Raw genomic sequence first — 13030 nt, forward strand, 5'->3', positions numbered from 1 at the left:
TATAAACGGTAGATAAGAGTGAATTGCACAGTTAAAGAAAGGTCTCCTTCACTGCTCCATGGGCATATTTGCAGCTCGAGAGAAATACAATTCACAATCAGTTTTAACAAGAAATGCCAGATTGCCTAAGGACAACTGGAGCAAACAAATGGGCCCTCCTTGCTGACAGCAATCTCCCCAAAGGCCACCCCGCAGAGCAGGGAGCAGTGACAAGTGCTGATCTATGCTCCTGAGAACACGATGGGGAGCAGTGGTAGCCCAGGTGGGAGAAACATCATTGCAAGGGTTTCCAGAAGCACCATGCTGCTGGCAAACTTAACATTTCACAACATAGAAACAGGGGACTGGCCTCAAGGCTTCTCCTCCCCCTTGATGGTCTTCTCAGGGCCCAGATCTGGGTCCCTTTTCCAAGGCTGAAGCTGCAGCTCCTGAATTGCACCAACAGTGGTTGCACCAGCTCTGTAAGCAGGGGTACTGCCCTGGGATCCCATTCTCCGATTGGCCCTTTCACAGGATCTCCCTCCTAAGCACGCAAAACAACCCACAGATTAATCTGAAAAACAGTCTGTCTGTGTCTGCTGACTGGTGGCTTTGACTCTGAGAAATGGATAAAAGTGATGACAAGATGATGCCAGTGCAGCCAGATCACCAAACCCTTTACTGCCACCAAAAAGTCCTGAATTATCTGTCCGTGCCCCATTAGGGCAAAGACTGGAACATAGCAGTAGGACAAGCACCTTATCACTTCCCAGATTTTAATTTTGCCTCTGCTCTGAAAAATTAAACCTCTTCCACTGTTGCATGTAGTCCATACAGGTGTACATGGATGGGGTCTCAGGAGGCCTTCAGGGACTTCAGGTGGAGAGTGCATCCAGTGGGACTTCTCTACTAAAATCCTCAGCTATTTTGAGTAGTCCTCTGGTGTATCCTTTCTTCCTCTTATCTCATTTTGGGTTTGAGACACATTTTCAATCAAATCATTCAAACATCAGTACTGGAAGATGTCAAAAAGAAAACGAAATCTCTTTGCTTCTCTAAAATGCTGTCAGATATTCTTGTCCACGAACGTTTCTGTCAATTCACAGGTTGCTAAATTCAACACTTGAAGGTGCAGTCTTATGGTCTATTTGAGGAGGTTCAACTACATGTTTCGTCATTTCCAAGAGAACCTCTATCACTGTACTGTGAAAGATTTAAGATTTCATTTTCACTGCAGATGAAGTTCCAAAGTTATCTAGTAATTCATCTAAGAGGGACTATCCTGGTTCTCCAAATCTCTGCCCACCTGTGCTATTAAAGTCAATGAAAACTGCTATGCCTCATAACTTCTGAACAAAATCATAGCATAAGCATGCCATGTGCCATGCACACACTTTAAGACACTGCTCATCCCAGAGATTACAATTTACATCTGCATATACCTATAGGAACTGGACTACTACTCACATACTACTACTCAGTTCCCCAAGTGCAGCAGGCTCTGGCCAGCCTTTTACCTCATGGTGAACCTCGGAGCAGGCCCAGCAGTCTCTGGCTCTAGCACCAAGCCCCACTCTGCCACCTTGTCACCTAAAGTGGTTTTGTTTCTTTCCTGCACTGATGGCAGATTCTCTGGAGAGAGTTTGGGTTGTTTCCCTAGGGAGCCCTGGAGGGAGGAGGGCAATGTTTGCACCTGGCCCCTACTTTCTGTAAGGGCTCATTCTCCAGGCCCCGAGGTAAGACGTTGGGACTACACAGACCCAAGTATTTCCTCTACACCTATTGGGGAAGGAGGGCATCTGCATTACTGAAGATGACAGGAGTCAAAGAGCCAGCTGGTGGCCTAAGTGGACCTGCTGGAATGCTGTTCTGCACAGCCCGGTCCCATTGCCAGTGAGTGAGGGTGAGCACTTAATGGGGAGCACCACAGCTTTCCTCTCCTGTCCGTACCCCAACCACTCTTCCAAGCTGAGATAGAATCCAAATGCGACTTTTTAGAAGAAAAAGGTGACATAAATGTAACCAGCCATCTAACCTGCTTGCTACCATTAAAACTGGAAAACCTAAAATTGGGCTATCTGTATAATTAAGGAAAGCTTTTTAGGTGATCACAGCTGACCTTTCTAGAACAACAATGTATTTTTAATGTGAAAGTGTCAAAAGGTCATGTGCAGTATATATGTTTCTAGAAACACAGAGAAGGGAGCAAAAAGGGGTCTTATGCATTCTCGAGCTTCATCCTGATAGGGAGACAACCAAGATATAGAAATATGGTAGCCCTGGAGATAGAGACATGACCTACAGATGTGTAACATAAATGTTAAGGATTTTGATGGACTGAAAAAAGAAAAAAAAAAAAAAGTTCCAAAACAAAAAACATGAATCCCACTTTAGGTACCTTTTAGGTGTGAGTCTGAACATTGCATTTTATCACCCCGTCTGACTAGTGTTCTGACCTGTGTAACAATCCAGATAACTGCAGTCATTCTCCCCTGCTTTGAGCCTATTACCTTGTATTTGGCTGGAGCATATCATTTAGAAAAGTATCCTTTCTTGATCTGAAGACTTCAAGGAATTTCAGGTATTTCTGTAGCACAGTGAACCACCAGCTCCTGAGATGTTATTCTTTTCTACCTAAATTCAGTTTGCCTTTTTCTCCTTCTAGACACCGGTTTTTGATACAAAAAGGCAGCATGTGGCTGCAAATAAGTTTTCTAAAAGTCATGTTAGAAAAAAGGTGTTTGTTTACACACACACACACCTCGCAGATATTCATGAGATTAAAGCATAGTACCTCTTGTTCTACTAGAGCTGATCTCTGTAAATCACTGTCATCTTTTTTGTTCCTCTTTTCACCCTTTTCACCTCTCATTTTCCAGCATTTTTGAAGAAATGTTGACAAAGGAAACAGGCCGTTCCAACATCAGCCTCACAAAGTTCTACTGTGTTACTTCCTTTTTCAAACACACAATGATTGAACAAGCTCTTTGGGCCAAAGCATGAGATAGAATCATAGTATCATAGAATCACAGAATCATTAAGGTTGGAAAAGACCTCCAAGATCATCTGGTCCAACCATCTCCCTACCACTAATATTACCCAGTAAACCATGTCCCTAAAATAGTGGGACATTATTTTCAATTGACTGCACACTGTCCCACTTTACTAGGAATATCTGGTATCCTTCATTCATAGATATGAGTTTGTCCATGCTCAGCTCTGTACGTATCTGTACTCTTAGCTGAATTGGTCTCTGTCAGCTTCAGCCACCACTTTGTGCCGCTGTTCTCCTTCTAGAGTAAGAATCATCAAGATTTAACATCTTTCTGTCAATTCAGATCTAGGAGGTACACAGGCAGCCTTGAGAACAGATGGTTGAATTCACATACACTGAAGCATGCAGTGCTACACTGATTTCTTAATCTCATTCAGAATAAATGCCTTGTATATGAACAGATTCCCCAAGTTGTCAGAGTGTCATAAACAAAATTGTTTGCTAATTGCAGTCAGCCACATCTATGTAAGGCTGTCCAGGCAGAATTTACAGGCCACTTTGCCTTGCACAACCTCTCTGTGCTACAGAAAGGAACAGGGAAAGAGAGCCCCTGCCTTGGTGCTCAGATCCATATTCTGAGGTGCCAGCCTGTTGTAATTTTTACCTGCAAATTTAGCAAATTTCTCCTAGTATCACTAAGAAACTGTAATGGCAAAACTTTACTGAGCTGTGCTTCATAAAACCACATTTCAGACCACTTTAAATTCTAGTACTTTAATTCTGATTTCTTTCTTTCTGTGGTCTTTTTTTTTTTTTTTTTTTTTTTTTTTACCCTCTCTATCACCTTTTCACCCTGACCAAGGAGGTTGTTGTAGTAGCGGGAAACAGAAGTTTTCCCTCACCTTGTTAAGGCTGACAGCTTTGCAGGTCCGTTAGCCAAAAGGTGTTCTGGTAGCACCTTAAACCTCAACCCAGAGCACAAGATGTTTATTTCATGTAATGTCTGCCCATAACCTGTGCACAGAGCACACAGGCACTGCTATACTACCCATAAGTTTGTGAAGCTTGAAATATTCAATTAGTTGGCTGAGTTAAAATTATTGATTCATACCCATGGGTGAGCATCCACTCTAGATGCATAAAAGCACTCTTTGTATGAGCCCTCAGGTTCCCAGGGACTATGTGAGTCTTTCTGGTACCCCAGTCTTCTTAAACTGGCTTCACAAGTATAAAAGACTGGAACTAAGATCAGCTTAGGTCTATCTGGTTACTATTTGACCTTCTGTCCAGGGGATGAATCAGGACCATTAATGTACCTATCAGAAAGCTTCCAGACTTGCACAGGACAAGAATCCTGAAAAAAAATTCCTAGTTTCAGAAAATTAGTTGTGTTTGGTTTTTTTTCCCCCACAAATCTTTCTTTGATGACATCCTTACGTTTAGCAGCATATTTTTGTCTGGGATAAAGGAGTGTTTATATTAAAACATTACATGCATTTGTGGTAAAGATATTTCAGCACTGCTAAATATTTACCATGGTGGTATTTTGTGTTCTACAAACCACAGATGTTTTTCATAGTAAATGTGTCTGTTTTGTAGCTTTTGGCATTTTTTGTCTGCTTCTTTGTCCATATTAATACAATCATCCATCAAATACAGAGTACGACACTGACCAGTGTCTTGGTCTTTATTTCTGATAGCCTTTGTTTTAATTTCTTGAAATATTTCCAGATCAATCCTGAGGCTGCTACCGTTGCTTTGTTAGCAGACTGCAGAATTAACATGCTTGTTATGATCTCTGAAAATGTCAACTATGTGCACTTTTTCATTATTATTTGAAATCATGCAGAGATCTGGACCTTGAAGTATCCTAGGTCTTTTTCTTTCCTCTTTCTCCTCCCCCCATTCCCAGGAGGCAGCTATTCATCTTCATTAGCCACTTCTGTTAGCTTGCTGCCAACTGAGACCAGAAAACTGGCTGCATCAGTCTTGCATGGCAATTCAGGAATTAGAATCCACAGTCCTTGGGTGCAGGAGGTTAATGCACTAATAAAGATTGTACCTTGATTAACCACATCATCTCAGCTTGCCCAGGCAAAGCTGGTTTTCAGACAGTTTGTCATATCATATGGCCCAGCGCATTCAGTTAAAAACATAGCTTCCCAACTAAGATCATAGAGGGCAGTTTTGTCTCCTTTTTTTCATTTTTTTGATGTTGTTATTTGAGTGAAGAATATTTAAAAGTTTTTATGGAACCCCCTAGTTTCTGTTCTGCGATATACCTGTAGAGGTACATGTTCTTTCTTTCACGATAGAGGCAAGAAATCTTTCTGGCTTTAACTCTGGTATGAGAGAGCTTGGTGCAGGTTATGCCCTAGCTAACACTTGCTCTTAGGATCAAGCTGTTATTCTCTTGGATATTCAGAGCTGATAAGCTCCTTTGGACTCCATAAATGAATAACAATATGCAACACTCCTTGTTAAAGAATTATAATCACACATTGAAGGAAGTAACTAAGTCTGTTTGGTAAGTGGCTGTAGATTTTTTTTGTGTTTAACTGTCCTAGATTGTTGAACCTTGACTAAATGTTGCAGGTTATTTGCAGGATGGTTCCACTAAAGCAGAGATAAATTCCAAACATAAATTTATTGCATTGGCATTTGTGATTTGCTATAGAGTGATTTGATCCACAGATCACATTACAAATGTTCATGATTTGGAGTGGTTTAGTTCTGCAGATACCAAACATCTGGAGATTTAATGCTGAACACATTATTTAATGCTGCAGTCTGCAAAATCTCTGACCTTCTCCCTTTCCAAGGGCCTAATTTCTTCCTCTCTTCTTCTTTCTATCTTTCCTTCCTTCCTTCCTTCCTTCCTTCCTTCCTTCCTTCCTTCCTTCCTTCCTTCCTTCCTTCCTTCCTTCCTTCCTTCCTTCCTTCCTTCCTTCCTTCCTTCCTTCCTTCCTTCCTTCCCTCCTTCCTTTTTCTTTTTCTTCCTCTCTTTCTTCCTCTCTTTCTTTCCTTTTTATTTCCTTTCTCTCTTTCTTTTGTTCTCCCTCACTTTCTTGCTTTCTCCCTAAGATGCACATACACACGCACACACACATAGAGTCCTGTTTCCATTAAGCAACTAAGGTGATGTCCACCTGTGTGGGTCTGAAAAACTAAGCACAGCACAAAAGACTCTGTCACAAGCTACACAATTTTCTGATGAAGCCCATTGAAAGAAATTTGTGTCATAGAAAGGAACAGGGCCTTGGAAGGGTCTTGGGACTAGAGGCAAAGGGGAAATATGGTAGCATGTTTTACAGCAGACTACCATGAAAAGGAAAAAAAAAAAAAAAAAAAAAAAAAGACTTCTAGAAATCATTTGAGCAGGAATAAGGGAGACAGAACTGCTGACTGAGACTTGGTGCTGAACCAGCACCCAGCTCAGCACAAATGGTGTCCTTTAGACTAGTTCCATCACAGAGAGATCATAGTGGTTCCCTTGTGTCATCTTCCAGTTAGTGTGCGTGCAAAACCATGTTTGTCATTTATCTCAAGTTTAGAAAGCATTTGACATCATACATGACGTAAATATTAACCATAAATCAAAACCTGCCTAAATAAGTGCATGGAAATGAAGTAATACATTAAACTACAGAAGCTGAAAAATGGCAAGATATTTTGTTGGGTTATTGTAGTTCTGAATAGCACGTTGCCAAAAGGATAATGACAAAATAAAAGATGTTCAAATGGAAAGAAGAAAATGATCAAGTGCTCAAAGGAAAATAGAGAATTTATGAAAAAAGAAAAAAGCAGTAAGTAGGTGTAGTTTGGAAAAGTGACATCTTAAAGAAACAAGAGGAGACAGCTTTATATTTCTGTTTTATAGATGTATATTTGAGGCTTGGGTGAGAAAAGTCACAGCAATAACAGACACTAGAGGAACCAATTTTTAAAAAAATGAAAATTTGATTCTTCATATCATGAGAATCTTATCATAGTGAAATGTTGTCAGCTTCAACATAGTCTCCAAAAGTTTCATTGTCAGACACTTTGCTTTGGATGTTTGACACTAAAATCATAGCCATATTGTCAACCAGTGGCAGTGGAGCTTCACTGAATTGAAAGGGACCTTTGTCAGCTGACAGCACTTAAAGAGAGAGTCTCCTATGTTTAAAAATAAAAATCTGTTTTATGAAGAGAGGAGAGTAACTGAATTAAAGGTTCTCAAACAGTGTTCTCTGCTAAGGGGTCTTGGAAAGCTCTTTTTTAGTTTTGTGTTGCCTTTACTTTCAGCTGAAAAAATATATCCAATGCCTACCTAAAAGCTGCATTTCAGTATAGGTGACTATAAAGAAAGCCCCTCTGTGGTCCCTGTGTGCTGTCCAGCAGAGTATTTGCAAAGGAAAATTGTGTCTCACCAATCCCATATAATTCCTGTGACATGTCAGTAGAGCTGTGTATGAAGTTGAGCCAGCTAAGATAATTTTCAAAAGGTATTTGACAGGGTCCTTTATGAGATGCAACAAAAATTTCTTAAATCACCCTCTGTGAGAGACAAAATATTATGAATCAAGAATTGGCTAGGTGAGCACCAGCAAAGAGGAGGATTAAACAGTCAATTTTCTTAATGGGCCAATGATACGTTCGAGTTGTGGCAGCGAATGAACAAGGTAATACATGTGGCGAGAATTTAAATTTAGATGAGACTGAATTCATGACTTGTTTTTAATTACAATTTTTCTGAATCAGTTCGCCCATTCCTAGAATCATACACCACACAGCAAGATTGATAGCGCTAGATAAACAGCATTGCCTTGAGTTTGGAGTAAATACTATTATTTACCTCTGCATGGTACTTTTCCTGAAAAATTACCTACAAGCTAGGGTTAAAAGCCCCAAACAAAACACCACAATGCTGACATTAATCCACAGGAAATGTCTCGTTACTTAATTGTTGCTGCAGAAACTACATTTGGAGCAAGGATACACAGTACTATAGATTTCTTTATCTGAAGGTTTTCCCTTCAGTGAGAAGAAAAGCATAGTTTGTATGCTGACTAAGATTAACTAGGTTTAGGCATTTTTAACTTGTAGAGCTGAACATTTACGTATAACTGCTGAGAACTGATTTACGACAGGCAGAAAAGAACACGGTTGCAGAATTACAATGTGCATGTGGATGAAACGTGCCGTTACCACCACCACAAAGATGTCAGCTGGAAACAGCATCACTGTAACCCGTACAGGGAGAAGCATGCATTAATAAAAATGGAGGCAATCAGAGGTCTACTGAGACCTCTACTGAGTGGCCCGTTGTAATTTGGATGTCCCTTCCCGTAGATGCCTCCTCTGCTGTCCCCTTGCCCACCTTGTCCCTGTACATGCAACCTCTGCTGGTCCTCATCATCCCAGGCCATCTGAGCTGCCCTTCAGTCTGGTACATCTGGCTGCAGGAGGAGCAGGGCTGTCAGCGTCATCTCAGATAACCTGTCCTGCAGATGGGCACGCATGCTTCTCCACCTTCTAAGCAGTCTGCTCAGGGCTTCATTCTTCAGTTTAGAAATCTATTTTCCACACTTTGGGACCCGAAATGGTGTCTGAGTGTTTCTTTTAGTTAACATTGTCCAGGACTCTAAGGTTAGTGCAATCAAGGTGGGAGAAAGATCTAAATCAGTTTAAGATGAGACCCTGACCTTGTAATGGCTGGAACATTACCTGGTTCAAGATATTTCAGAAACATTTTTTGTCCTATTTATGTTTAAAACATCCCAGAATTATTTCTCGTTCTGATTTCAAAAATCATTTGTGCCAATCATTACTCTTAATATCAGTTGGAAGGTGCAGAAGATCTTAAGAACATTTACATTGTTAGTGCCGTTCATCAGCAGATTTGAAATGCTGGCTTCGGTCCAGTGGATATTTTATGCCAATACTGCCAATCCCTAACACCAAAGACAGACAAGTTAGCTGACCAGAAAAGAGAAGCTGTGCATGAAATATTATTCTCACAGTCCTTTTGAATTCCAAGTTGAATCCTTTTTATTTAGTTGGTTAGACAGCTGCCTTTCAGGCTTACATTTTCAAGAATTTCACACCATGCACTAAGAAAAATCTTTATATAATAATATGCCACCACTAGTGCTTTTAATCTGTGTCAAATATCTTCAGAGAGAGCCTAAAATCACAAGAGTTGGTGCACAGGGACATATTCTATACTTGTTTCTGCTTGCCGTTGACCTTTCTGGACACCTAAATCCTTCCTTCTGTTTTCTGAGATTCTCTTCTTGGCAGTCAAGTGGAGACTGTGCCCACAGTTTAAGGCTTCTCTCATCAAAAAATATTTTACTGCATTTAAAGCTTACCACTGCTCAAAGTTGACAACCCATAGTTTGCAGATTTTTTTTATATTATGTTTTCTGTTTATGTTTTAGCTTTTGTTTTCTAATTTGATTTCATTTCTAAGTCATCTGAATTTCAAAGAGTAGCAATAAATAGATGGTAGGATCACAATTCAAAATATTATTCTGGTAAAATCACATTCAGATATTCATTATAATACCAATTATTAACCAAGGTAAATATCAGTGATATTACTAAATCTGTGTGTCAGAAAAGGTTACATCAAACTTAAATTATGTAGAAAACTTTATTATATACGACAACTCAACGTACAAAGGGAGGAGAAGAGAAGCTAAATGAAAAAAAAAAAAAAAAGAAAAAAAAGAAAAAAAGGACGATTAAGGCCATTTTTCATTGAAGTGTGGATGAGAAATAATCTTGGGGAAAAGAAAAAATGAAAGATTTTGACATGTCAAAAAAAAAGGTCACCCTTATTTTTAATCAGCCCTCTAGTCCTTTCCGTGGATGAAGGTATCATTGTCAGACTTGGGCAGGCAAGGAGGGAGGGAAGAGCCCTGCTCCTGCTAACAGATTGGTTTCTGCGCAGCATATAGCAGACTTCTCAGAGGATGTTTCTATGAAGGTGACAGTGGGGGTCAGCCACTGTATAACATGGAGGAACTGATGCTTAGGCAAATGGAAATCATAAGTACTGAGCATTTCACAAGTAGGATGACTTTAGGTCAAAACCACCAGAAGCTCCCAGGCTGTTTGGCCCAATTCTTTGATTGACAGAGGTATAAAGCATTGCCCTTCAAAAGAAAGGAGTACATAATTCTTTCTTATGCAAGCTTTGGTTCTCAGAACATTAGCTCGTAGGAAAAAACATTTCATTTGGGAATGGAGTTTTACAGGTGGAAACACCTTTCCTCTGTATGCACGGTATCCAATTTTCTAGAAAGTAAGCAAATGGTCATGTAAAAGAAAAACAGAAAAAAGAAAATGAGGAACTGATCCTTTTTTAGATCACAGCCTTAGGAGTAGAAGTCCCTACTGCAACTCTGCTTTCCACCAATTTGCTGTCATAAACTCTTACAGTTGGAATATTTCTCAGTATGCAATTCATTCATCATTTGTAAATATCAGCACCTATGGTACTTGCAGCTGTAGGACCGCTCCCTTCCAAATGTCAAAATGCTTGCCTGTGTTTTTAGTAGCCTGTGTTTTTGCTTGCCTGTGTTTAAAGAACTTACTGTATATTAAAACTTACTATATAGTGCAATTGCTGGCACTTATCAGATAAACGAGTCATAAGATGAACAATCTGCCTCAAAGAACTGAAAAGCAAAGCAATTCTGATACTGAAACTGCAAACCACATGATGTGCTGATTACAGGCACCCACATAGATTACAGAAGTATAATAAATCATGTAACTTTTTAGCCTCAAATAAAATAAAAGAATGTAGTTTTTATTAGGAACTAAACTGTTTATCAAGAACACTTTAAAGGTGACATTTATTACTAATAAACTATGTTGAAAGGGCTGATCTGTTCATTGGCAGAAGAGCCAGAGACTTTCTTTTATGGAAAAAATGCCCCATCACAGTCCATGCAGGGTCAGGAAACACTTCCATCAGCACTTGTGAGGGATGGGCAAGAGATTCACCCACACTTTCTTTCAAACTAGAACAATTTCTTTTCTCTTTAAAAATAAATGAGTCATGGAAATATAACTCCAGTATTATTCTGGGAGTGATAGATGATCTCGGCACATCTCCTTGGAATATCACTGAGAATCAATTCCAGAGTCAGCTAATGGTATCAAAAACCCACAAAGCATCTGTCAGGCAAACTCCTGATAGTGTCAGTGAGTCCCATGCTTAGGCAGGATGTTGTTTCCTCTTCATCTCTTGAAACTTATGGGTTGGCTCTTCAGGATTGTCATCCTCTGCATTGCTTCTCATATAACTTCTGTTAAGTTACTGTGCACCCAATATTATAGCTGTTGCTGCTGAACACGTCAAAAACCACATCCATCTTATAACAGCCTACACTAGAGAGGAACATGAAGCCTCTCTCTCAACAAAGCATCTCCTATCTGAAGTATTTAACTCACACAGATCCGTTAGTCCCTACCTTCCTAAAAGCAGTCTTGCTTTGGAGACCAACTCATTCTTCCTTGACTGGTGACGGCATTGAAGGTGTGTCTACCTGCTACCTGAAGCTGGGTCAGAAATGACTGCATACAAGTCAATTTGAGCTACATGCATCTCTTAGCTATTAAAAATATCTTTAAAAAAAATAAATAATGGGGAGGAAGCAAAGGTAGAGTGCAGCACACCTTGTTTAGGTTTTGCTGCACAATTGTCACCTGCAAGGCACAAAAAAGTGGCAACTAGGAGCTGATTCAATTCCTTCAATATGAAAAAGGCAATTTTAGGAATTAACCATTGGGCAAGTTCAGTGTTGAACATTTACCATTCTGACCTTGACTGTGAAATCTATTCTATTAGTCCATAGAATGTACTTTATTACTCGGTCACAAACTGAGATTTCCGTTCCCATACTACAAAAAATAAAAATAAAATTATTCTGTTAGTCTCACCAGACAGAATACATTGCATGATAGAAGTGTGGTTGCTGATTGGCAGAAAAATCAAACTTCTTGCACTTAAGATGCATTAACTATTCAGGAAAATGAAATGGTACTTATGAACTTCTCTCAAGAATGTGCGATAAAAATCAATGTAGATCATGTATTGTCTAGATTATATGTAAACTGGGCATTTCCTAGAAGCTACAGTAACTTACGTATCCCACTACCCAGACAACTGTGCTACTGATATACTGTTATTGTCTCCTATTCCATTGACTTTCTAAATACAGTCTGCTCTACAATATTGTTTTTCAGGAGATGACCCATTCTTGGCCTCCACCACTATCAGCTATTCACACACCAGGGAAGGCAGAACAAAGCAAGTTTTCCTTCCCAAACAAGGTAAGAGATGTAACAATGTAAAAGCATGCCTTCTGCACTTCAAAATACATCCTACATGAGGTCTGGCTAAGTATGTGAGGGCTCTGGGCTGAGGCTGATGTAGTGCTGATGACTTTTCCATGTGTGTATTATCCCCTTGCCTTTTCCTTGCCTCTACAGCAGTACACAGTCTTGTTTTCATATTTTATGGCAGCAACACCGACCCTGGTGTGTTGGTCACAGGTTCCTTACCACAGGGAAAAACACAGGTGTCCTCCGTGGGGTGTCCAGAATGGTGCCTTCTGTAGGCACCTGCTAAGGCTCCTGACCAGCACTTCAGGGCATATACAGCTGCTGCAAGTCAAGAAGCTCCTTCTCACATCCAGTAGCTCTTGCCTCATTTGCCCGTCAAGGACTGAGATGGGCTTTGCTAATACACTGGCCTGCACAGCTAGGGGCTGAGGAGAGGGTGGATTTCCCCTGCTACCAACCTGGTTTCAGGGGTATCTTTGCTACAGAGGCAGGCAGTTCAGTGCAGTGGTGCCTGGAGGGGCCACAGAAGTATCTTCCAGGGAAGTATTTGTCTGTCCAAATCCAATGGTGGTGGACTGCAATGCCCCTGGTCCCAAAGGACCAATGCCACTGGTCCTGCTGATGCTTCCTTGAGACCAGCTCCACTAACGTATATGTATCACAGGCAGCATATGATGGGGTACAGTGAAGCTTATTGGCAACAGCTTGGGG

The 13030-nt window shown here is 40.3% G+C and overlaps 1 protein-coding gene across 1 annotated transcript in view; it reads left to right on the plus strand.

Annotated features, from left to right (window-relative positions):
• The window catches only part of AFF3 (ALF transcription elongation factor 3), a gene marked incomplete at both ends in the record, with an annotated part of 325435 nt that overhangs the window by 179102 nt on the left and 133303 nt on the right, over positions 1-13030 (plus strand). Inside the window, one exon of the mRNA XM_084282865.1 lies at positions 12221-12307. Coding sequence (XP_084138991.1) covers positions 12221-12307 — 87 coding nt within the window. The remainder of the gene's footprint in view (positions 1-12220; positions 12308-13030) is intronic.

This window comes from Netta rufina (assembly GCF_964035555.1).
Source record: "Netta rufina genome assembly, chromosome: 1".
NCBI lineage: Eukaryota > Metazoa > Chordata > Aves > Anseriformes > Anatidae > Netta > Netta rufina.